The sequence below is a fragment of the Ctenopharyngodon idella genome, chromosome 21 (genome assembly GCF_019924925.1).
Source record: "Ctenopharyngodon idella isolate HZGC_01 chromosome 21, HZGC01, whole genome shotgun sequence".
NCBI classification, from domain to species: Eukaryota; Metazoa; Chordata; class Actinopteri; order Cypriniformes; family Xenocyprididae; genus Ctenopharyngodon; species Ctenopharyngodon idella.
This window is the reverse complement of record NC_067240.1, coordinates 26,082,426-26,107,547: the sequence shown is the minus strand read 5'-3', so window position 1 is coordinate 26,107,547 and position 25,122 is coordinate 26,082,426. Positions and strand designations below refer to the sequence as shown.

Sequence of the window (25,122 nt, the reverse complement as noted above, 5' to 3'; positions counted from 1 at the left end):
CTTACAGTTTTTGATCATAAACATTGCACTTATGCTTTTTTGTATTAATTTGCAAATTATCTTTGGTTTTAAACTTGTCAGCTATATAAAATGATCAAACTGAATAACATACTGTATAGTATTTGAGATTTTGTCAAAGCTTGAAGAATGATTTGAGATCTTGTAGCATCAGTTTTGCCATGTTTGCCATTATTACACCTCTCTAATTTCCTGCAGTTGTTGGATATTTTCATTCTGAGATAGCAAAAATCATTTTAATTTTTTTTTTTTTTCTGTAATTTACAGTCAAAATCCAAAGGTTCGCAGCAGTATGTCAACAAGGTAAGTTTATCAAGTTTTGCAGCCAGCATTGAAGTTTTGTTGTACAATTTTGAGAGAGAGAGAGAGAAACCTCACTCATTTTGCTACATTAACACAAATTAATCTATCACTAATGTTTTTCCTCAGCATGTTTAACTCAGGAACAGTTCCACTAAATATGAAAATTCAGTCATCATTGACTCACCAAACCAGCGTCTGTATGACTTTCTTTGTTCAGTAGATGACAAAAAGAGATTTTTGGCAAATATTTACACTGATACAGTATTTGTATGCAATAAAAACATACAGTAACAAAGGACCGTCCTTTCTGCACTGGGTGCGTTTGTTGCGTGAACATTTGTCTACACATCTTTTGTGTTCACACTTTGGAAAGACGTGTTGAGTAAATGATGACATTTTTGACTGAATTGTTCCTGTAAGCATGAAACTCAAGCATGTGTTTATGTCTATTTCTTTATGCCGACTTCCTCTTACAGCCTCTTGTGAAAGTTCTAACTCAGCAGCTGCTATAACGTAAATGTTGGTGCTGGGATGTGTGTGTGTGTGTGTGTGTGTTTGTCACAGCCCAGCTTCACCCAGTCCCACTTCACCGCGCTCCCCCTCGTGGCCGATGTTCTCTGCCCCCTCCAGCCCCCAGCTGGCCTCCAGCCCCTCCAGCGAATCCTCCCCCATCAGGTGTGTGTCCTGCTCTGGCCTGCTTAGACCACTATCTATAGCAGTGCAGTTTTCTAATCGTTCAGTGTTAAGCTTCAGCTTCGCAAATTCACACCTTCCCCCTCAAGTCTGAGCATATACATCAACTTCACTAATATCCATTTTTTGTGCTTTATTTTATTTTTTCTTTAGACAAAACAGAATCGAATTTTAAAAAACATTTATCGGTTATCAACCATAAGATGAAAATAATTATTGGCTTATTGGCATCGGCTCATGTTTTCATAAAGGTGCATTCCTATTACATAATGTGGTACAGAATAATTACTGCATTCATGTACTATATTATTTACAGTACTCAGCATAAATGACTGCACCTCCTCTGAAAGTTAATAAAGTCAGTAATTATTCTTTATGTAGAAGACACATTAGGATTCCTTGAAGATTAAATGTTCCAGCAAGTCTGCTTGATCAGATTTTATTGTCAAAGTGATAAAATGTTGCAAAAATGAGCCCACCGTCCTGAAAGTTACAAATGCAAACAAAATTTTAAAAAAAGTTTTTGCAAGTTAAAGGCACGATATGTAAGATTTCACAATAGGCAAGCAACAATTAAAAGTGTTATATAGCCCGTTGAATCATTCTCACACTTAATGCTGACAACAATGAAACCACTTGGGATAGAATTGTCAAAATACTTATTTCTTTGCATAAAAGAGGACAATTGTACCAAAAGAGGATTACCAAAGTGATGTGAAAATATAGCTACAGTAACAAAGAAACTCAAAAAGAGACCCTGTTTACATATGCTATAATAGGAGCTTTTGTACCGAATAGTTCTATTAGTACTATTAATAATCCTTTATTGCGTAGAAGTATTATAATATGAAAGGCTGCAATACAGAGTGGCAATGCACTTGAAGCAACATTGAGTCAGCGCGCAGCACTTCACATTGAAAAGTTCAAAGCTCAAAGGGAAAAGATATAGATTCTTAGTGTATTATATCTATGTAACAGTTTAATGAGCCTTTTCTTTTAACAGTTTTAAATTTCAGTTACTGTGCACATGAAGTACAATTCCTAGTGCTCTCTACTCCAGTGTCGTGATCTAACAGACACCCGGTAGAAAGATGACAAGATTTAGAAACTGAAATAAACTCCAGCAAGATAAAGTCTTTTTATGCAAAACCATAGTCCTTTATCTACAAATAAAGTATAATAAAGGGAACATTGATCTTCATCTAATGTGACGCGCTGTTTGAATGCTGATAGAGAATGACTGAGGAGAGATGAGTGTCCATTAACTTTAACGACTTAAATATTCATTTGTACCTCACATTAAACTAATCGAATGGCTTCAGAAGTCTTGGAATATAGTGCACAAAACTTTTTTTTATGCCTTTAGTGGGGCTTAACATTAACAAAGAATTGCACATACAATATCAGATGTCTCTGAGAAGCAGACGTGGTGGGGAGGATTTTTGGGGGATGAATCTCCCGAGCATGTCCCTGCCTTCCGCCATGTCTTCTTGTACAAAAAAAACAATGTTACATGCTGTGGCTGCGTCAGACTGATGCTGCCTGGACAGGATTTACCGTGAATTTTCAAAATCATGGTTTTAATAATAATTAAATTTTAAATAATACTACTAACCGTCAGGACATTTTATTGTGGTTTATCGTGAAACCTGTAATCGTCCCATCCCTAGCTGTGAGTGTGTGTTAGAAATCAGGAATCAGGAACATTGTGCTCGGTAGGGTTGCACAGTATACCAGTACTACGGTAGTATTGCTAAACTAAAGTTTCAAAATACCTGCGATTCCATTGTATTTTTAAAACAGTAGTATCGTCAATATGATTTTGGGGGGGAATTGATTTCATGGTCAGAAACTGTCCTAGCCTACATGACAAATGAAAATCAAACATGACATTTTATTAATATGTAATAGGCTATCATTTTTTTTCTCAAACAAATCAGGAAAATAAAGTGTGTTGAATCCAAAAAGCGCTAAACAAATAGAAAAGTTATGTGAGAATAAGCATCAGTTAAGCTAACATACACCATTTAAAACTGTTAAATACACAAATAAAATGTTTATGTTACAGCTGTATCTGTCTATGAAAATATCAGCACCGATTTGATGTTTTTGATTGATTTGATGTTGGACCATGCCAGTCTACTAATGTCAACGTAATTTTCGAGCCTATTCAAAAGAATGTTTTGTTCGAAAGTAATATATGCAGCACAAAGATCCAGCAACAATTATAGAGAGATGCAACCACAATCGGATGATAATAGAAAAAAACAATTTTTTAACTGGAATGAGAGCAGTCTCAGTACTATGATACGGTCTAAATCCTGACTGGAAATCCTCACAAATACCATTTCTCTCTAAGAAGGAACGTAGTTGTGAGGATTTTGCCTTTTCTGGTGTTTCTGACAGTCTGTAGTTAACTAATTCACTAGGATCAAGTTGTTTTGTTTTTGGCTTTGTTTTAATTAGAGACTTAATAACAGCCAGCTTGAAAATTTTGGGACATATACTAATGAAAATGACAATATAATAACTTGAAGAATAGGATCTATGACTTCTGGAATCATCTCTTTCAGTAGCTTACTCGGTATTGCAGGGCTATTCAACTGGCGGCCCACAAGCCAAATCCGGCCCGCCAGTCATCTTCATCTGGCCTGAGGGCACCCCAGCCTACCTCCTCTGCTTTTCCTGGCAGTGCGGCTAAATTTGGTTAGATATGTGGCCGCAGTGGCGCCTGCAGCTGTATGGCTATATAGTATACGCTCTGTTCATACCATGCACGCTCCTCCGACTGACCTGAGAAATATTTTCAGGGCGTATATTTCAGCGGTTATTATGCGTGTCCTGTATTTCTGTCGACTAAACCAGCGGCAGCGATACCAATCATTCATGAATTAATCATTCTTTTGGTTCGATTCTTTCTTTTCCGTGAATTGGTCAAATGCGTTGCATAACTATCTGAAATGATTTGGATTTGTTCGGACCGCTCCGTCACTGAATCATCTGTAGTTGTTTCTCAGTCAGTAACAACAAATACAGAACAAATAGCACTGTTTTCAGGTGTTTCACTAGTTTACTTTGAACTACGCAGCGCGGCCCAGTGGATAATGGAACGAAAGCTTAAAGGAGCTGCGTTTATTCCCGGATACCATTATTAAACAGTTTCAATTCGACACACACCTCTCTGTTACAAACCACATATCACTCGATGATTAAACTAGTTTTAAATCGAATGAAACAGCCTCAACATTCCCAACAAGACTGATGAGGAAAACAGGAGAAACATGCCATGAATTAAGTTAAAAGACTTTTACCACCCTTACAAACATTTACCCTGAATGAACTGTAGTACCTGTGTTTAGGCGTTGTTTATGGGCCTATATAACATATTATAATATAATATAATATCATTTGACAGTGGTAGTGAGTAGCCATGTATGGTTTTACCTGTGGTTACCAAGTCTCACTGTCAGAATATTTTCATTTAAGCCTATAATAATAATAATTCTTACCAATAAGAATTAACCCCACCCCACACACACACACACACACACGGCCCACCTCAACTTTTTTGATTTGATAATCCAGCCCTCGAATAAAACTACTTGAATAGCCCTTTTGACAAGTTTAGACAATTCTTCCTCTCCAACGGCAAAGAATGTATGGAATTGTTCCTCAGGGGATCTATAGTGAACTGTTTGAACCAATACTGTAGCAGATGGTTGCATGGTTATAATTTTCTCTCTGATAGTATCAATCTTGTAAGTAAAGAAATGCATAAAGTCATTACTGTTGTGCTGTTGGGAAATGTTGAACTTGTTGATGCTTTATTTCTCATTAATTTAGCCACTGTATCAAATAAATACCTAAGTTTGTGTTTGTTTTCTTCGAAAAGATTAGAAAAGTAAGTACATCTAGCAGTTTTTAAGGCCTTTCTGTAGGCAGAAACACTATCCTTCCATGTAATGCAAAATACCTCTAGTTTTGTTTTCTTCCAGCTGCGCTCCATTTTCTGGGCTACTCTCTTGAGGAGCTAGTGTGCTCGTTATACCAGTGTTGGCCTGTTCTCCTTAATCTTCTTTAAGTGCAAAGGAGCAACCGTGTCTAAAGTGCCAGGAAAGAGAGAGTCCATAGTTTGTTTCAATATCAAGTTTTTCTAAACTAATGAATATTATTTATAAAGCAATCTTTAGTGGTAGAAGTGATAGTTCTACCATATTTGTAATAAAGAGTTGATTTTGCAGCCTTGGCTAAGCTGAGGATACATGATACATATTGTATAATGATCTGAGATGTCATCGCTCTGCTGCAGAATTTCAGCACCATCAACACTGATTCCAATATTAAATCTATAGTATGATCACGACATTAAGTGGGTCTTGACACATTTTGTCTAACTCCTGTAGTTTAGAATGTCTATAAATGTCAATCCCAAAGCTATAACTATCTATGTGGATGTTAAAATCACCAACAATTAAGACTTTATCAGCAGCCAGTACTAACTCCGAAAGAAAATCAGCAAATTCTTTGATATTCTAGGTGGTGCCCTGGTAGCCTGTATATAATAGCCACTACAAATGTCAAAATGAATTTACACTTGATAATGTTATAAAAAGCACCATCGCATCAAAAAATTTAAAATAAATTATAGACTAATAGACTAATTATGGGCAAAGCACCGAAGGTGTGTAGGCACCTACTGTAATTGTTGGCATTCCTGTAATTTGTATTCTTCCGTTTCCGCTCTGGCAGTCTATGGCAGCCCATAGAACCGCTTGTGGGAAAGTTATGAAATTTGGCACACAGATAGAGGACAGTCTGAATTCTTTTTTTCCTCTGATTCCTTGGCTCAAAAAGATTTGATTGTCCATATAACATCATTTTCCCACCATTTAGAATTTTCTGAGAAACCTATTTTTCCAAACTCCTCCTAGGCCGTTGCTCCGATTTTCACGAAAATTGAACCAGATCATCTTCAGACCATGCCGACAAAAAGTTATGGAATTCAAGTCGATTTGTCAAACTGCTCTTGAATAAATAATTTTACGGAGTGTTTTGCGAAAATAGTCATAAGGCTGTATCTCCGCAATGCTTTATCGTATTCATTCAAACGTGGTACATGTCATCACAAGCATGACCTGAGGCTACATGCTGCATTTCGGCGCAGCGCCCCCTACTGGTCCGGAGATATGAAACATAGATATTTTGCTTATAACTTCTGAACAGTTTGCCCAAAAATCACGGGATTCACCCATCATCTTTTTAGATTACTGAATCCTTGCCAAGTCCAGCGATACCAAACATGCTAGGTTTTGCCTTAAGGTTTGTGCAACATTGTGATTGAGCGGTTAAACAACTTTTATGAATATCTTTGAAATCGTTAGTCCAATCGAGATGAAACCGCCATAGGAAAATCAGAAACATAGGTCGTTGGCTAGATTCTAGTGACCAAATGACAAAATTTTGATAGTAAGTGGCAAAAAAAAATGCAATCAAATTCACGCATGAATCATTGTTTATGTGCTCACAAATATAAATGTCTATAACTCCTAAACAAAATGAAATATTTTCACCAAATTTGACACTTATGTACTTAAGAGTTCACATACCTCTTTAGTGTTATTTTTTGTGACAAAATATAGACTTTGGTAATCCATACTTTGGTGTCATAAGACCAAATCAATTATTTTGAATCTAACAGCATCCAAAATATATGGCATTGCATAGGGGAGGAGTACAATTAGAAGTGCCTAGTCTCCACAGTGAAATTCGGTGGTAGTAAGTTCTTATATAGAGTTGAATGTGGGGGAGTTGTGCCTAATCAATAATGTCATGAATTCACACAGCATTGTGTGATGTAATTCAAAATCTAGAAACAGAAGATGCTACCTTTATTCTCTGCATTGGTGGGCACTTTATCAACATGATGACTCATTTCACCCGACCTTAACACTATTGGACACCTGTGGGGAATTTGTTGAGCCAAGTTGAGCAACACTCCTCATCAAACATCAGGGTACTCCTCCAGGAGTTAAACAGAATAGATGTTACAATTTGTCATGAACTTGTACACTCAATGCCAAGAAGGGTCAGAGCAGCATACTTAGTTATGGAGGACATACTACATAGCAGAATATTACACATTTGTTGAATTTAATCAAGGGTGTACTTATTTTTGCAACCCTCCATTTAAGCAAAAATGGCTAATTTTCTATTTTAATACATTTCAAAATGTAATTCATTCCTGTGATGACAAAGCTGAATTCAGCATCATTACTCCAGTCTTCAGTGTCACATGATCCTTCAGAAATCATTCTAATATGCTGATTTTCTGTTCAAAAACATGTATTATTATTATGTATTATAAATTGTAACAATATGTTGCAATATTACTGTTTTTACTGTATTTTTGATTAAATAAATAATAAATAGTGATCATTAAGAAAAAGAAAACTATCTTTACATTCAGAGTGGGTGTATTCATTTATGCTGAGTACTACAGTGGTTCTAAAAACATGTAAAGTAATAATAATAATAATAATAATAATAATAAAGTATAACATTACCATGGCACCATTTTGAACAATCTATAGTTGCTGATATCAAAGCACTGAACATTTAAAATTATAAATGTCCAGACCAATATTAAAATTTTATTATATATAAATAATGAAATATTTTATATATATATATATATATATGCACACTGTATTGCCAAAGTATTGGGGCACCCCTCCAAATCATTGAATTCAGGTGTTCCAATCACTTCCATGGCCACAGGTGTATAAAATCAAGCACCTAGGCATGCAGACTGAATGCTTCTACAAACATTTGTGAAAGAATGGGTCACTCTCAGGAGCTCAGTGAATTCAAGCGTGGTACCGTGATAGGTTGCCACCTGTAAATATTCCACGGTCAACCATTGCCAGGAGAACAGTACTTGTCTGACTGCATTATGCCAAGTGTAAAGTTTGGTGGAGGGGAGATTATGCTGTGGGGTTGTTTTTCAGGGGTTGGGCTTGGCCCCTTAGTTCCAGTGAAAGGAACTCTTAATGCTTCAGCATAGCAAGACATTTTGGACAATTTCATGCTCCTAACTTTGTGGGAACAGTTTGGGGATGGCCCCTTCCTGTTCCAACATGACTGTGCACCAGTGCACAAAGCAAGGTCCATAAAGACATGGCTGAGCGAGTTTGGTGTGGAGGAATTTGACTGGCCTGCACAGAGTCCTGACCTCAACCCCATAGAACATCTTTGGGATGAATTAGAGCAGAGACTGTGAGCCAGGCCTTCTTGCCAACATCAGTGCCTGACCTCACAAATGCGCTTCTAGAAGAATGGTCAAAAATTCCCATAAACACACTCCTAAACCAGAAGAGTTGAAGCTGTAATAGCTGCAAAGGGTGGGCCAACTCCATATTAAACCCTACGGATTAAGAATGGGTTGTCATTAAAGTTCATGTGCACTTAAAGGCAGGCGTCCCAAAACCTTTGGCAATATAGCGTATATTTTATATATATATACACAAACCCGATTCCAAAAAAGTTGGGACACTGTACAAATTGTGAATAAAAAAGGAATGCAATGATGTGGAAGTTTCAAATTTCAATATTTTATTCAGAATACAACATAGATGACATATCAAATGTTTAAACTGAGAAAATGTATCATTTTAAGGGAAAAATAAGTTGATTTTAAATTTCATGGCATCAACACATCTCAAAAAAGTTGGGACAAGGCCATGTTTACCACTGTGAGGAATCCCCTCTTCTTTTTATAACAGTCTGCAAACGTCTGGGGACTGAGGAGACAAGTTGGTCAAGTTTAAGAATAGGAATGTTGTCCCATTCTTGTCTAATACAGGCTTCTAGTTGCTCAACTGTCTTAGGTCTTCTTTGTCGCATCTTCCTCTTTATGATGCGCCAAATGTTTTCTATGGGTGAAAGATCTGGACTGCAGGCTGGCCATTTCAGTACCCGGATCCTTCTTCTACGCAGCCATGATGTTGTAATTGATGCAGTATGTGGTCTGGCATTGTCATGTTGGAAAATGCAAGGTCTGCCCTGAAAGAGACAACGTCTGGATGGGAGCATATGTTGTTCTAGAACTTGGATATACCTTTCAGCATTGATGGTGCCTTTCCAGATATGTAAGCCGCCCATGCCACACGCACTCATGCAACCCCATACCATCAGAGATGCAGGCTTCTGAACTGAGCGCTGTTAACAACTTGGGTTGTCCTTGTCCTCTTTAGTCTGGATGACTTTTTATACCCAATCATGTTGCCAATTGACCTAATAAGTTGCAAATTGGTCCTCCAGCTGTTCCTTATATGTACATTTAACTTTTCCGGCCTCTTATTGCTACCTGTCCCAACTTTTTTGGAATGTGTAGCTCTCATGAAATCCAAAATGAGCCAATATTTGGCATGACATTTCAAAATGTCTCACTTTCAACATTTGATATGTTATCTATATTCTATTGTGAATAAAATATAAGTTTATGAGATTTGTAAATTATTGCATTCCTTTTTTATTCACAATTTGTACAGTGGCCCAACTTTTTTGGAATCAGGTTTGTATATATAGTGCTGTCAAACAAATAATCGCAATTAATCGCACACAAAATAAAAGTTTGTGTTTACATAATATGTGCGTGTACTGTGTATATTTATGTATATATAAATACACATACATGCATGGATATATTTAACAAAATATATATTTATATATAAAATATTTATAATACAAATTATATATAAATATACATGTATACATATAAATATTTCTTAAATAATTGCATGCATGTGTATTTATATATACATAATAAATATACACAGTACACACATATATTATGTTAACGCAAACTTATTTTGGATGCAATTAATCACGATTAATCGTTTGACAGCACACACACACACACATATATATTATATATATATATATATATATATATATATATATATATATATATATATATATATATATATATATATACACACATATACAGGTGCTGGTCATATAATTAGAATATCATCAAAAAGTTGATTTATTTCACTAATTCCATTCAAAAAGTGAAACTTGTATATTATATTCATTCATTACACACAGACTGATATATTTCAAATGTTTATTTCTTTTAATTTTGATGATTATAACTGACAACTAAGGAAAATCCCAAATTCAGTATCTCAGAAAATTAGAATATTGTGAAAAGGTTCAATATTGAAGACACCTGGTGCCACACTCTAATCAGCTAATTAACTCAAAACACCTGCAAAGGCCTTTAAATGGTCTCTCAGTCTAGTTCTGTAGGCTACACAATCATGGGGAAGACTGCTGACTTGACAGTTGTCCAAAAGACGACCATTGACACCTTGCACAAGGAGGGCAAGACACAAAAGGTCATTGCAAAAGAGGCTGGCTGTTCACAGAGCTCTGTGTCCAAGCACATTAATAGAGAGGCGAAGGGAAGGAAAAGATGTGGTAGAAAAAAAGTGTACAAGCAATAGGGATAACCGCACCCTGGAGAGGATTGTGAAACAAAACCCATTCAAAAATGTGGGGGAGATTCACAAAGAGTGGAATGCAGCTGGAGTCAGTGCTTCAAGAACCACTACGCACAGACGTATGCAAGACATGGGTTTCAGCTGTCGCATTCTTTGTGTCAAGCCACTCTTGAACAACAGACAGCGTCAGAAGCGTCTCGCCTGGGCTATAGACAAAACGGACTGGACTGCTGCTGAGTGGTCCAAAGTTATGTTCTCTGATGAAAGTAAATTTTGCATTTCCTTTGGAAATCAGGGTCCCAGAGTCTGGAGGAAGAGAGGAGAGGCACACAATCCACGTTGCTTGAAGTCCAGTGTAAAGTTTCCACAGTCAGTGATGGTTTGGGGTGCCATGTCATCTGCTGGTGTTGGTCCACTGTGTTTTCTGAGGTCCAAGGTCAACGCAGCCGTATACCAGGAAGTTTTAGAGCACTTAATGCTTCCTGCTGCTGACCAACTTTATGGAGATGCAGATTTCATTTTCCAACAGGACTTGGCACCTGCACACAGTGCCAAAGCTACCAGTACCTGGTTTAAGGACCATGGTATCCCTGTTCTTAATTGGCCAGCAAACTCACCTGACCTTAACCCCATAGAAAATCTACGGGGTATTGTGAAGAGGAAGATGCGATATGCCAGACCCAACAATGCAGAAGAGCTGAAGGCCACTATCAGAGCAACCTGGGCTCTTATAACACCTGAGCAGTGCCACAGACTGATCGACTCCATGCCACGCCGCATTGCTGCAGTAATTCAGGCATAAGGAGCCCCAACTAAGTATTGAGTGCTGTACATGCTCATACTTTTCATGTTCATACTTTTCAGTTGGCCAAGATTTCTAAAAATCCTTTCTTTGTATTGGTCTTAAGTAATATTCTAATTTTCTGAGATACTGAATTTCGGACTTTCCTTAGTTGTCAGTTATAATCATCAAAATTAAAAGAAATAAACATTTGAAATATATCAGTCTGTGTGTAATGAATGAATATAATATACAAGTTTCACTTTTTGAATGGAATTAGTGAAATAAATCAACTTTTTGATGATATTCTAATTATATGACCAGCACCTGTGTGTATATATATATATATATATATACCACCTTCATGTTTTTGCAAGTCTGCAAACTTAATGTCTTTGAATTGTCTTCATGTGGGTATTTTTCTGAGCAGATATTGATATTTGCAAGTAAATTAATCTTCATTAAAATGTTGAATTCATTAATAGCCCTAATATATGTTCTTTTCTTTCCAGTACTCCGCTACGAAAAGCACGTGCACTATACGCCTGCAAGGCTGAACATGACTCTGAGCTGTCCTTTATCGCAGGGACCATATTCGACAATGGTGAGTCTCCATTTTTAACCCTCAGTGGGTCTACCATATTTGGTTAGTTAGGCAGGTCTAAGCCTTGAGCGTTGGCGTAAGAGCAGCAAATCAATATATCTGCTTTGTTCCACCTCCTGCCCCTTAACAGGTATCAGAGCTTGAACCTTCCACAGTTTGACATTTGACACTGTTGAGCAGTAGATTAGATTATTGTTTAATGAAACCTCAGGCGTGTTCTACTGCAAGATTAAATAGAGGCTTCAAATGCTCTAGATTATTTGTTGGGCCTCTTTGGGGGATGGAGTCGACTTCTATTAGAATTGAGGGATGAGTAGAAATTTTTTTTGGTGGTAATCAACATTAAGCAACAGATGCTGCACATAGAGCTTAACTTGAATCTGGAAAAGTCCTTTGGCAGCCATAAGGCCAGAGGATAACTAGAGGATAAAGTTGTCAGTGCGTGCCAAAACCATCTTCCTTTTGCATCTTTGTCTCATAGTTCATCCATCAAGAGAACCAGGTTGGCTGGAGGGGACCTTGGATGGGAAGACGGGGTTAATTCCTGAGAACTACGTAGAGTTTCTTTAGAAGGTTCGAGTCGATGGGAGTGGCGAGGCACAGAGTCCAGTTTTGAAAAGAACTGAACTTCGACAGAAAAGCCGAGTTAGTATGCTTGAGCGTGTCTCTGTGATCTTATGGGTTTTTGGCAACTGTGGCATTCCCCTAGCACATCTTTGTGCCGTGTATCCCACAATGCACTGCAGCTGTTAAAAAAAAGGAGGAAGAAAAAAACAAACCCTGGGACCAAGTTGTTGCTGCTGCCTTGGCCACAATCAAGAAACTCTTTTTTAGATTTTCAAACAGGGGCTTATCATGAATTATGGATTTGTTTTTATAATTTCTTTTTTTATATATATGTGAGCACTTCCTGGTTAACCATGATGTAATATGTGTGCTGTTTCTATGCAGTCTGGGGCTTTTTGAATGTCTTTTGTGTCTTTCAGGTCCTCGTATGTGTTTTGTTTAGAACTACTAAGAGATAACTGTTAATTATGGGGAAAAAAACAAAACTCTTGCACTCTTTTGTATATCAGGAAGCAATTTAAAAAAAAAAAAAAAAATTTGATTTTTTTTTTCTCCTTAGCATGTAAGTGGAAAAGTGTAAATTATTATTTCTTAATGTGAATTAACATCATGTAAACCACTCTTATTTAAGCATTATCTCTGATGAGATTTGTGTTCTTTTGGAGTGTATTAACATTGTAAATAAGTGACAATTGATAAGGTATAATTTTTTTGTAAAATGTGAATTATATATATTTTTATTGTAGCATACTAACTTAATTTTTTGATAGCCCAATTGATCTTTTTATATATATATATATATATATATATATATATAAATCATGTAAATTTTTCTGAGCCTTAATATTCTTTAGGATATTGAATAAATAAAAGCATGGTTCAGTTGTTTAGATTTTTTTTTTTTTTCTATTCAATAAAAATGTTCATCAAATTTTCATTTAAATACATTGATGTCGATTAAATTTTTTTTCAGATAGAAAACTGCTTGGTTTAAACGGGTTTAATCAGAATATGATTGGTATAGCGTCCACAGATTTATTTATTTATTTATTTATTTATTTTTAGGTTTGTGAACTTTACCAACCAGATGTAGGATTGCGAAGAAAATAAACTAACACGTCCAAGTGTAGATTTGTGTAAACATTCAGATACAATGGGGAAAAAATAGCAAATTAGCACATTGATTTCACAGTATAAAAAAGACACAATCCTCCCTCTGAACAAATTTTATCCAACATTTAATCAAATATGTGTAAAGATTGACATTGACTACAGGAGAGGTGTAATACAGAAATCATACAAAACTATTTTTTCAAACAAACAGACATTTTATATCTTTTACATCGGATTACTTTTACATATAACTGAAATGCAAAAAAAAAAAAAAAAAAGACTTTAATGAAAGCCATATACCAGTGAAATATGATTTGCCCTTAATCTTTAAAGATAGTATTTGCATGAATTTTTGTACAAAATATACTATGTCAAGCAAGTATTAGGGTAGTGCAAATTCTCAGGCTCTGATACATTACTTTACACACAGCTTTATTTATTTTATTTTTATAAATTTTTTTACTAGTTAATTTTACAGCATTATGTATGAGACCAAAGCCTAAATCTTTATAAAAGAAATAGAAAAGGATAAAATAAAGTACTAGAGTTGGGTAGTAAGTGCTACTGTAAAATGTAACTGCTTTAAATATTTTCTTTCTTTTTTTTTTTCTTTTTTTCTTTTTTTTTTTAAATCTGCGTTGCTTTGGTCACTCTGTTGCACTATTCAAACTACACTCGCATCCCCGACGTCTAACTTCAAGCAGTCATTCTTTAAAACAGTGATTCAGTGACTCATATATTCCCTATAGATTTATAGAATTTACATTTACATATAACACTTTTTCAAAAGTGCACCTGCAATACAGTTCTTGACAAAAAAGATAGCAATACAACTTTATGTATTAAAATTTTGTTGTAAAATGATGTGTATATCAAAGAGTATATGCGTAATTATATTTTAGCTTTAGTTACTTTTAAAAATGATCAATGATTACCAAACAAAATAATTTTTTTTTTTTTTAGACATTTCAGCATTTTTTTTTAATTTATAGAACCTATGGTTTATGGCTCACAAACTCCTTTTGCAAGGCCTATTGTGAAACAATTAGAAAACGTGACATCTCACAAACCTAGCGAGGAATTTGTAAAAAAATAGTCTCATATAATACGCTAAAATATTTGAGGAATCTGTCGGGAGGATTGGGATATTTACTGCGTACATTTTAATGAAGCCGTTGGAAATGAGCGTTAAGTGGCATGGTAACACTCCAAAAGCTACAACAGACACCGGATTCGATTACATACTGTCCGCGGCAGGACGTCAGGTGACTGGAAATTAACCTTTAACCCTCTGGTCACCATGAGAGTTTTAATACTGTACATGGCCATAGTGGCAAAATGAATGGCTGAATCTTGTCAAATGACCAAATTCAGTTGATTTTTTTTTTTTTTTTTTTTTTAAATAACATTGTTAGTTCAATGTTTAAATGTTTAATCATCTTTTACACTCAATGGGAATTCCAGAAATGTGCAGGATACTCAAGCGCAACATGTATTTTAAAAATATAAGGAAACTCTGATTAGGAATTAGGAATATTTCACCCCCAAATTTAAAATTCTGTCATCATTTACACACCTTCATGTCGTTCCGACCCCGTATGTTCAAAGACGACATTATGAAGAATCTTCCATACAATGTTCATAGGGACAGAAAAATAACAGCATGAGTTTGGAACAACATGATGATGAGTAAATAATGACAGAATAATAACCATTTATCAATTTTGGGTGAATTATTCTTTTACGCTGGTAATGAAGTGTAGCTGGTGCGGAAACCCTGAAGCGCAGACATGAATGTCGGTTGACACGTAACAACGAGCAAACACATACCCGAGCACGAGAACAACAAATGTTCCTTTTGTTCTGATGTTACCATCAGAGAGAGAGGGAAAAAAAAGTGGGTCAGAAGAACTTGTGGGCCTCATATGGGTTACCAGATTTAGAATATGCAGAATATATTCCAGAAACATTTCAAATAAAATGGTTTTCAAGGATGACAGAAAATAAAAAGCATGAACAAATAATTAGAGGTGTCCGAGATGCACTTCAAGCACGCACAAACATTCACAGAAAGACATGAACACACTGCAGTGGACAGGAGGGGAATGCTGGGATATGCTAATATGAATATGGCCAGAATGGATGGAATTTTAACAAAAAAAAAAAAAAAACCTGAATTCATCCATTGATTTCAGGACTTACATCAGCTTTTCATTTCCAAATGCATGCAAGTGTAATGCTCATTTATTTTACGTGAACCTGAGCTAATAATTAACATAAAAAACCTCAAATAATTAGTTGTCAATATAATACGTTTAAATTTCAGTTAAATAGTTCACCCAAAGAGAAAGAAAATTCTATCATTTTGTTTTGTCAGTGTTATTTTTGTATATCTTCGAACTAAGAAATGTTGAAACAAATTAATTTATATATATATATATATATATATATATATATATATATATTTATTATTATTATTTTTTTTTTAATGACGAAACAAAGAAACAAAAAAATGTTTCTCACCCTCATGGTACACTGCAATAAAAATGCTTCTTAGTATTTTTGTCTTGTTTCTAAATATTCTTAAATCCAGATACTTTTACTAGATAAGTAGAATGACATAAGATATTTTTTCTTGTTTTCTGGAAAAAAAAAAAAAAAAAAAAATCAAAATGGTAGCAGATAATTTTGCTTGTTTTAAGCAAAAACTCACTTTAAAAAAAAAAATATATTATTGATTTGTTTATTTTTTTTAAAGAATTTTTAGATATTTGGACTGGAAACAAGGCAAAAATACTAAATAAGAAAAGCTTTTTTTTTTTGCAGTGTATTCCCATATGAATTGCTTTTCTCGTGGAACAGATAAACTTTTTCTTTTTTTCTTTTCTTTTCAAAATAATGGAAGAGAATGAGGGCTGACAAAAACTCATGAATGATTTATGAATTGAACCGATCTTGGATCAGTCCATCCCGATTCATAAACCCATCCAGTCCATCCTGATCATTTTCAGTGAATAAAGACTTCAGTTTAGGTTTGCTCATCCCACCATGCAATCGTAAGAATTCAGCAAACCTGAAATCCAGAACATGAGTGGTATATGAGCCACTTATACATTTATGGTGCTTGTGTGTATTTTTTGAAGCTCCACTGCAGCTTAATTGAAAACTGCGACCAGGAAATTATTCAGAAACTTTCCTTTTTGTGTTCCACGGAGTAAAGAAAGGCATACGAGTTTGGAACAACATGAGGGTAAATGTAGAGTAAATGCTGGAAGAATATTCATTTTTGGGTGAACTATTTTAAAAACAAAGAAACAACTTGCTGCCAGTCATGGAACAGATCTTGATTTGAGTTGAATTATCACATGGCACTTCCACAGGGTCTCAGGTTTCATGGGCTGCTTCAACATTTTGAGCACCTCAGGGGACCGTTGAGCTTCCACCTACAGAGAACCGCCGCGGCAGGTTTAGACAAGAGCAGAAACAGACTTGAGTCGCCGACATAAATTGTGTATGCCAAGTCATTGCGTTAGCCTGAGAAATGTCTGAAATTGATTCGCAAAGCGCAAAAAAGGCACATTTCCCTTTTTTGATATACCTTTGTAAACATTTCAGCAGTGTACATGCAAAAAAAAGAGAAAATATCACTCAAAATATGTCTTTCTAAAAGTCATATTTCGTCTGCTCCAAGTACATGACTCTGCTTTGTCCTTGTCCTGCTCCACAAACATTTGTGAAGAGCGAACTTCACCTCTTTCCTCTGAGAATCAAGCAGAAGCGATTGTATCCCTCAATTCATTCAGGATGTCTGGGGGCAAGCGGGCAGGTTGGACTAACGCTGGTAAGGGAAGGGTGGTGTTAAGGCATTGTTATGATCTAAGGCAGTCATTTCTGATGGAACAGAAGAGGCTTGACACTCCCGTCTTTAAATTTTGGTAGCTGATGGCTGATGATCTCTGCCAACATCTCAGGAAAATCCACGCTCAGAGATTTATTCACAAACGTGTAGAAACAGAAGTTGAGAAGACCTTCCACCATCTGTGGACAAAAGTAGCATTTCAATAGAGCTTTTACATACATGGCACCAACAATGCAACCCCAGGACTGCACGCGCAAAAACTTAAAAATGTCAGTGTGGTGCAACTCTCCTGATATCATAATGAAGAAAAAAAGCCTCCTTAAAAATTGAAACTGAAAAGACTTTTGCCCACCAAATCAAGTCATGTGGAGCAACTGACATTAAACAATAAATAATATCATAGGGAGAACCACTGCAGACCCTCCTGTCAAGGTCAACAAGTCTTAAATTTTTTCCGATAATAAAAAATTATTTCCGATAATTTAAAGAACATTTTATAGGAGCTTTTTAAGTTTTGGTTTGTTCAGGCAGTAAAATTTCATGAGGTACAACCTCCAAAAATAATATAATTCATAAAAAAGGTGTATACATTCACAACGATGATTGAACGATATATCGCCAAGGCTGATATATCAGCCAATATTTGTTTTAGTTTTTTTAATTATAAGCATCCCCCGATTATCAGATGACATGTTTTTCTGTTTGGCGTTAATTGTCGTAAGGGGGACTTTTATTTTGATAGTGCTGAGAACCCAGCACTCATTCTCCATCTTCTTTAGTTTACTGTCTTTGTTTAACAGTTCTGTCTAATAATAATAAAAGGAAAACACTATAATACTCTTTTAATGTACTTTTGGCATTCAGTTACCCCCGAGGTGCATTGCTCATTGGTTGAGTCATGTAAGGAGGTGTTCAAAAGTTCAGATAATTACAGCACCATAGTTCTGTTTCTGAATGAATCAGCGTTTTTGAATTAATTGGTTGAATGACTTGCTCATAAAGACAGTAAAATAAGCCACTACAGACCTATGTAAAGGCACAATCATGCAAAGAAAATAAAATACCATCAGAAAGAATCTTAAACAATAGCGTGATACAGGTTTTTGGTCATACCACCCAGGACTAGTAGCTTCCTGCAAAGTTCAGCTTTAACCCTAATCAAACACTTCTGAACCAGCTAATTAAAGGGTTAGTTCACCCAAAAATTAAATTTCTGTCATTTATTACTCACCCTCATGTCGTTCCACACCCATAAGACCTTCATTCATCTTCAGAACACAAATTAAGATATTTTTGATAAAATCCGATGGCTCAGTGAGGCCTGCATTGACAGCAAGATAATTAACACTTTCAATGCCCAGAAAGGTACTAAAGACGTATTTAAATCAGTTCATGTGACTACATGAATCAGTGATTCAGAGCGTGTATCAAACTGCCAAAGTCACGTCCCCCAGTGGTGAACCATTGAAATTTCGAAACACTTATGATGTGACGAAGCCTCGTTTACTGAAATCACATGACTTTGGCTGTTTGATACACGCTCCAAACCACTGATTTGAAACGAAAGATTCGTAAAGCTTCAAAGCTCCGAAAATCGCCCAACACTAGATATTGCTGAATAAAGTCGTTATTTTGTTTTTTTTGGCGCACAAAAGTATTCTTGTCACTTCAATAACATTAAGGTTGAACCACTGTAGTCACATGAACTGTTTTAAATATGTCTTTAGTAGCTTTCTGGGTGTTTGAAAGTGTTAATTAACTTGCTGTCAATGGAGGCCTCACTGAGCCATCAGATTTTATCAAAAATATCTTAATTTGTGCTCCGAAGATGAGCGAAGGTCTTACGGGTGTGGAACGACATGAGGGTGAGTAATAAATGACAGATTTTTCATTTTTGGGTGAACCATCCTCAGGAACATGATAATTGCAGATAGGTGTGTTAGAGCAGTGTTGGAAATAAACTCTGTAGAAAGGAATCTCTCTAGGAACCGGATTGGGCACTCCTGCTTTAATGAAATATGTGCAATAAGTATGTAGGCCAAACGTTTAGAATGTGCTGACCACACAGTTACATACTTGCATAAAGTTTTTCTGGCCTAGCATGTTTTTCTCTTTTGTATAAGCAATAATACCACCAGTGCCAATAACGTCTCTTGTTTGTGTTTGTGTAAGAGATGCCCACTTACCTCCTGCATGGAGTCCAAAAGCTTAGTGAGCTGGTAGAACCTCTGCCAGTTCTGGCTGGAGTTCTCCTCTCGTTTAACAATGGCTTTTCCCAGCTCCTTGATGTACGACATGCGGATTTCATCAAACACAGCTTGGCTTTTAAGGCCATCCTTTGGTACTGTGAAAACAGATGGGGTCAGGATGAGATGTTAACATTACATTATTGCCTTTTAATCAAGAAAATACTCCAAGGAGTAGCAAAGTAAGTATGTCATTAAAGAATCAGAATTAAACAAATGCCTCATGCAAATACTAAGAGTGCAGTGACGCTCAAGAAAGCTCTGACAGAGCATTTCACATGTAGGAACATATTAACTTGATGTCAGAATTGCCCAAATTACAAGTTACTGACTAAAAATCTGCAAATCAATCTTCATGTTTTATGATAGCTCGGATTTGACCGTTGTGACATCAAAATAGCAGTGGCTTCAACAGTTTTATTCACTGATGTTCTTTCTTTGGTCTTAAACATTTTGAAAAAGCACATGGATGTCAATATTAAATTATTTTGCTGTCACCAACAAGACTCAGCACATGAATACCTTTTGCCTTTGTAAGCATGATGCAGAAACAAATAACTTCTGAGTGTGAGAACGTGTCAAGACTCAAGACTTTCAACTCTTTACATTCACTTAAGACATAACTGTTGGATAATGAGGATACATAATGAGAATATTTGCCGAGATGGATATTTTGAGAATGTGTCCGTTAAATCACAAAAAGATGCAAAATAGAACTCAATTCAGTATTTGCACACTTTCTGAAACACAGCTCTGTGTCTGCGCACAGAGAACAGCATGCTAGTGCAAGTTGAGTGCTCTTTCACATCTTCTTTTGCATGAATGGTTTAAAATCACTTAAACTATTTTGCGATGAATCCGCAAATCGTGTGTGCCGAACCGCGGGGCAGGGGTGTGTACGGATCACGGATCAACTACAATCCCTTACACACCTTTCAATTACTAATAATGGTTCTTATTTTCAATGTTGAAAATAATTTTTACTTCTTAATATTTTTGTGGAAACTGTGAGACATTTTTTCTATAATGAATAGAAAGTTAAATAAACAGCATTTATTTGAAATAGAAATCTTTTGTAACATTATAAATGTCTTTACTCTCACTTTTGATCAATTTAATGCATCCTTGATTAATAAAAGTATTATTATTATTTTTTATCTTACTTAAACCAAACTTTGAAATATTAGTGTATCAGTTTCCACAAAAATATGAAGCAACACAGCTGTTTTCAACAAACGTTTCTTGAGAAATCAGCACATTAGAATGATTTCTGAAGGATCATGTGACTGTAGAATGAAGAAAAACATTTTTATTTTCCCTTTGTCATCACAGAAATAAATTTTATACTGATGAGCAAAAACATTATAACCAGTCACAGGTGAAGTGAATATCGTTGATCATCTTCTAAACAGGCCACATATTAAGCTCTGGATAGATTAGATGGTAAGCGAACCATCAGTTCTCGTAATCAATGTGTTGGATGCAGGAGAAATGGGCTGGAATAAAGATCTGAGAGACTTTGACAAGAGCCAAGTTGCTATGGCAAGGCAACGGGATGAAGAGTTAAAGTTGTAGCCCTGGCCTCCAGATTCCCCAGATCTCAATCCAATTGAGCATCTGTCGGATGTGCTGGACCACCAGGTTCAATCCATGGCAGCTCCACCTACAGGACTTTAAGGATCTGCTGCTAACATCTTGGTGCCAGATACCACAGGATACCTTCAGAGGTCTAGTGGAGTCCATGCCTCGGCAGGTAGGTGCTATTTTGGCAGCAAACTGAGGACCATATTAGTATATTAGGCAGATGGTCGTAATGTTTTGGCTCATCTGTATATATATAGCCTGCCGGTTCACATACAACTCAAAGGAAAGAATGCAAAACTGAAGTAAATGTTTCATGTAATGGTTGTCGTCTCTGAGGCATTCAGATCAGTGACGTATCAGCCAGGGATTTGAGGCCCAGGGATGCTGGATTCCAGCCCAGGCAAACACAAATGAACCTATGCAAAATGCAGCAGGTTGATAGTCTTGGTTGAATTAAATCCTGATCTCTGTGGACTTTAACACAGAGAGATCTGATGCACAAACACTGTGGCTCTTCGGAAAGCACAGCCGTTTGTCAGGATATTTACTTATAATTGTTCGCTGTATAAAGTATTGCTAACTATGTTTAAAACAGTACTGAAAGTGAAACAGAAAGCAAGCATGCAAAATATTCCTTCTACATTGTTCTTAAATAACCTCACTATGTGCATGTTCAATTCAGCAACTGGTGTCCAGATATCATCTGGGTTATTTTGCACATTAAAAGGAATATTCTGGGTTCAATACAAGTTAGGCTCACATGATTGCATTTGTGGCATAAAGTTGTGGCAAAAAACCCCCCCCAAAAAAAACATTCTGGTATACAGTGAGGCACTTACAATGGAAGTGCAAAGTTACAACTACTGTAAAAACAACTGTAAATATGATTTAAAGAGGCAATGAAGTGCATTTTTTATTTTGTTTGCTGAGGACACCATGTTAGTAGGATTTTTACATCAAAAACTGTCAATTTAGAAATAAAAATAAAAATTTCTACCCTGATTTTAGGCCTTTGATTTGAGCACTCTGATTTAATGGGCGTGTCTCAAGACTTTAATGTAAATCACCACTGCTGTGATTGGGTAACATCTTTGCATATCAAAAATAAGTATTACATGTGGAACTCCACTGAAAACTTGTACTGGTTTTTACTATTACAGCTGCCAAGATAAACAAACCATGAAAAATAAAATATATTAATTGATCAGTGTAGACAGCATCATTGATTATAACCTGAGTTTTGGCGAGTGAGAGGGCAGGATAAAGGGAGTTTTCCCATTCAGTCGTTGCGTTGTTACTGACGTATTGGGGTCTCACTTGGGAGCCCAATCACCTTTGAGTGGTAAAAACGAGTCAATGGAAATTGGCCAGTGAGATTTGCATGCTGAGCCACTCCTACCTGGACATACGGGTATAAAAGGCCAGCTCGCACTCATTCATGTTTTGCTGCGGAGCCGAGACAGGGATCCCGGGCATTGAACAATGTATCCACAAGTGTAGTTCATCACATTAACTATGAACATGTTCCACTATTGTCTGACAGAGTGTCCCAATACATAAATTATTTATTGTTTTATCATTTGAAACCACAAAATTGTGAAAATTGTGCTGTCTTCTTTCAAATAAATACCACTTGACATTCATGCATTTTTCAGTATGACTTAGGTGTCAAAATACTTTTTTGTGGTCACTAAGTGCACACATACTGTAATATACTTATGAATTCTGATGACTGCTGGTACAGTACCTGTGCTGAGGAGGAGGAGCACTTTCATGCAGAGATACTCGTCATAGGATACCTGCAGCCTGACCAGCTCACTGGCAATCTTCAGCATCTGGTTACACTGGTCATTCATGTAGGGCAGTTTCATCCTCTCTCTATAACACACACAACATATATTCATATTCTACAAGCATTTCACAGCAATTATTGCTGCTGCTGCACAGCAAGTATGTACTTGCAACTGCTAATAGATACAGAGACACTCTGGTATGAGCATGCAAGATATGCTGCTGCTGCATAAATAGACATACAGAAATCCCATAGCAGATCTAGGCAGTTGGAGCTGGGGGAGGTGGAGGGTTTCTACCTTACAGCAAACACTGAACCAGACTATTTAAATGTTGAGCAAGCAATCTCATTTGCTGCAGGATCAGCAAAAGCCAATCAGCTTGTGCCATGTGCTAATGATGTGATTGTTTGCAGATTGCATCAGCCTGCGCCATCTAGAGTTTCATGACTGAACTAGATATTTATTCTAACATCTGACTATATTATCTTTGACATGGACATAAAGCAGTGGGCCTGTGAAATTATCCAGCTTTAATTGGATTTATTGACGATGGGACGATATATTGACAGAAAAGAGTATGTGATATAATGTGCAATTTCCAAACTGTCAAACGCAAAGTCTATAGAAGCAAATTCATGTAGCATTTGCATTTCCTAGTTGTGTATTAAATGTTTCAATACCCAGAAGCTGTCATTTCTCACACAGCCTTGCATGCAATACTTAATACTGAATAATATAAATAAAACATCTTGTGTAATTCATGAAATGCATTCTGTCCTTTGGCATTTTTAAGACATTTACAAAAACAACAAAGACTCATTTGGAATAGATAATATTCAACTGAACATGCATTACTGAACTGCTTTTACATTATACAGTTAAACAATATGGTTTTAAATAGTATAATCTTTTAAAAGTTGTTGGAGATGTTATTTTAGTAATGCAAATTGTACTTTACAAATTGCACTTATAAAACATTTTATATGTATTATTATATTAAATGTAATATAATTATATAATTATTAAGTATTATTAATAATAAAATTACATTGTACTATTGCACTCATATTAAATATAATATTAATCAAATTTGTTTAGCCATCTTACAATTTAAAAGATAGGTCTATGGTTTTTCACCATTAAACAGAAGTCTAATATATATATATATATATATATATATATATAGTCAAACCAAACTATAGTTAATTTATGTAAGTGAGGATAGCAAAATAAAGTAAACTGTGGATTACCAGTAAAACTGATAAAAAATAATTCAGAAACTTTGACCTGACCATATATATATATATATATATATATATATATAACCAATGGAAAAAGATATTTGACTTACGGTACCAGTCTGGAAGTTTAAAAATGGTAACACAATCTGTTTAAAACCACATAACCTGCCATTTAAGGTCAAAACATTCCAATTGTGGGTAGTAAAGGTGAGCTCACTCATTGATGACGAGGTCTGGAGCGAAACACAGCATGCCTCCATCACACTGCTGGTAGGATCTCCAGCCCAAGCTGAAGGACATGAGGAAGAGCCAGGAGCACTGCAACAGCGTCATCTGGTCATCCAAGTGCAGGTTTCTGAAGCCTTAATATGACAGGGATGTTAACTCTACAGGCAGTATCAACTCTTTAAAACACCACAGCCAACTCAAGAGTCCCACACAAGCAAAACAGTTCATGATATAAGAACATTCTTTGCTGAACCAAAGAGCTGTAAAGAATCATTGAAAGGCCCTGCTACAAAATGTAAAATGGTTTGAATTACAGTTTGTTTTTGAGATGTATTTTCAGCCAGTAAAATATTATTTGATCACTGTTTCTTCAGATCTCTCAGACGCAACTTCATAATGACATCTCTCTGTTCTGATTTTGACATGATTTTGATGTCACTAAAATCAAAACCAACTCTTTGGGTTAAGTAAATAATCATAATCATCTTTCCTCACATCAAAACCTTCCAAAGACACTGGGCTTTATTCATGAAACTGGAGCAGAACAAATTTGGGTAAATCGTTCATGAAACCATTGTTACATAAA

The 25,122-nt window shown here is 35.9% G+C and overlaps 2 protein-coding genes and 1 long non-coding RNA gene across 12 annotated transcripts in view; 1 reads left to right on the top strand and 2 right to left on the bottom strand.

Moving 5' to 3' along the window:
* Positions 1–14,980, top strand: part of LOC127504095 (rho GTPase-activating protein 26-like) — a 115,384-nt gene extending 100,404 nt beyond the window's left edge. For 4 of the 8 annotated variants that reach the window (XM_051878518.1, XM_051878517.1, XM_051878520.1 and 1 more), the window contains 4 exons: positions 286–321; positions 886–996; positions 11,814–11,905; positions 12,387–14,980. In XM_051878518.1, the coding sequence (XP_051734478.1) occupies positions 286–321; positions 886–996; positions 11,814–11,905; positions 12,387–12,475 (328 nt within the window). In that variant the 3' untranslated portion in view covers positions 12,476–14,980. The remainder of the gene's footprint in view (positions 1–285; positions 322–885; positions 997–11,813; positions 11,906–12,386) is intronic. The other 4 variants (XM_051878521.1, XM_051878522.1, XM_051878523.1 and 1 more) reach the window with 2 other exon arrangements.
* LOC127504122 (uncharacterized) overlaps positions 1–25,122 on the bottom strand; it is a 1,137,365-nt gene that overhangs the window by 1,024,059 nt on the left and 88,184 nt on the right. The gene's annotated exons all lie outside the window — the stretch shown is intronic.
* The window catches only part of LOC127504097 (glucocorticoid receptor-like), a 78,441-nt gene continuing 67,012 nt past the window's right edge, over positions 13,694–25,122 (bottom strand). For all 3 annotated transcript variants that reach the window (XM_051878526.1, XM_051878528.1, XM_051878527.1), the window contains 4 exons: positions 24,526–24,670; positions 23,022–23,152; positions 19,631–19,788; positions 13,694–17,623 (listed from right to left, as the gene is read on the bottom strand). In XM_051878526.1, coding sequence (XP_051734486.1) covers positions 17,471–17,623; positions 19,631–19,788; positions 23,022–23,152; positions 24,526–24,670 — 587 coding nt within the window. In that variant the 3' untranslated portion in view covers positions 13,694–17,470. The remainder of the gene's footprint in view (positions 17,624–19,630; positions 19,789–23,021; positions 23,153–24,525; positions 24,671–25,122) is intronic.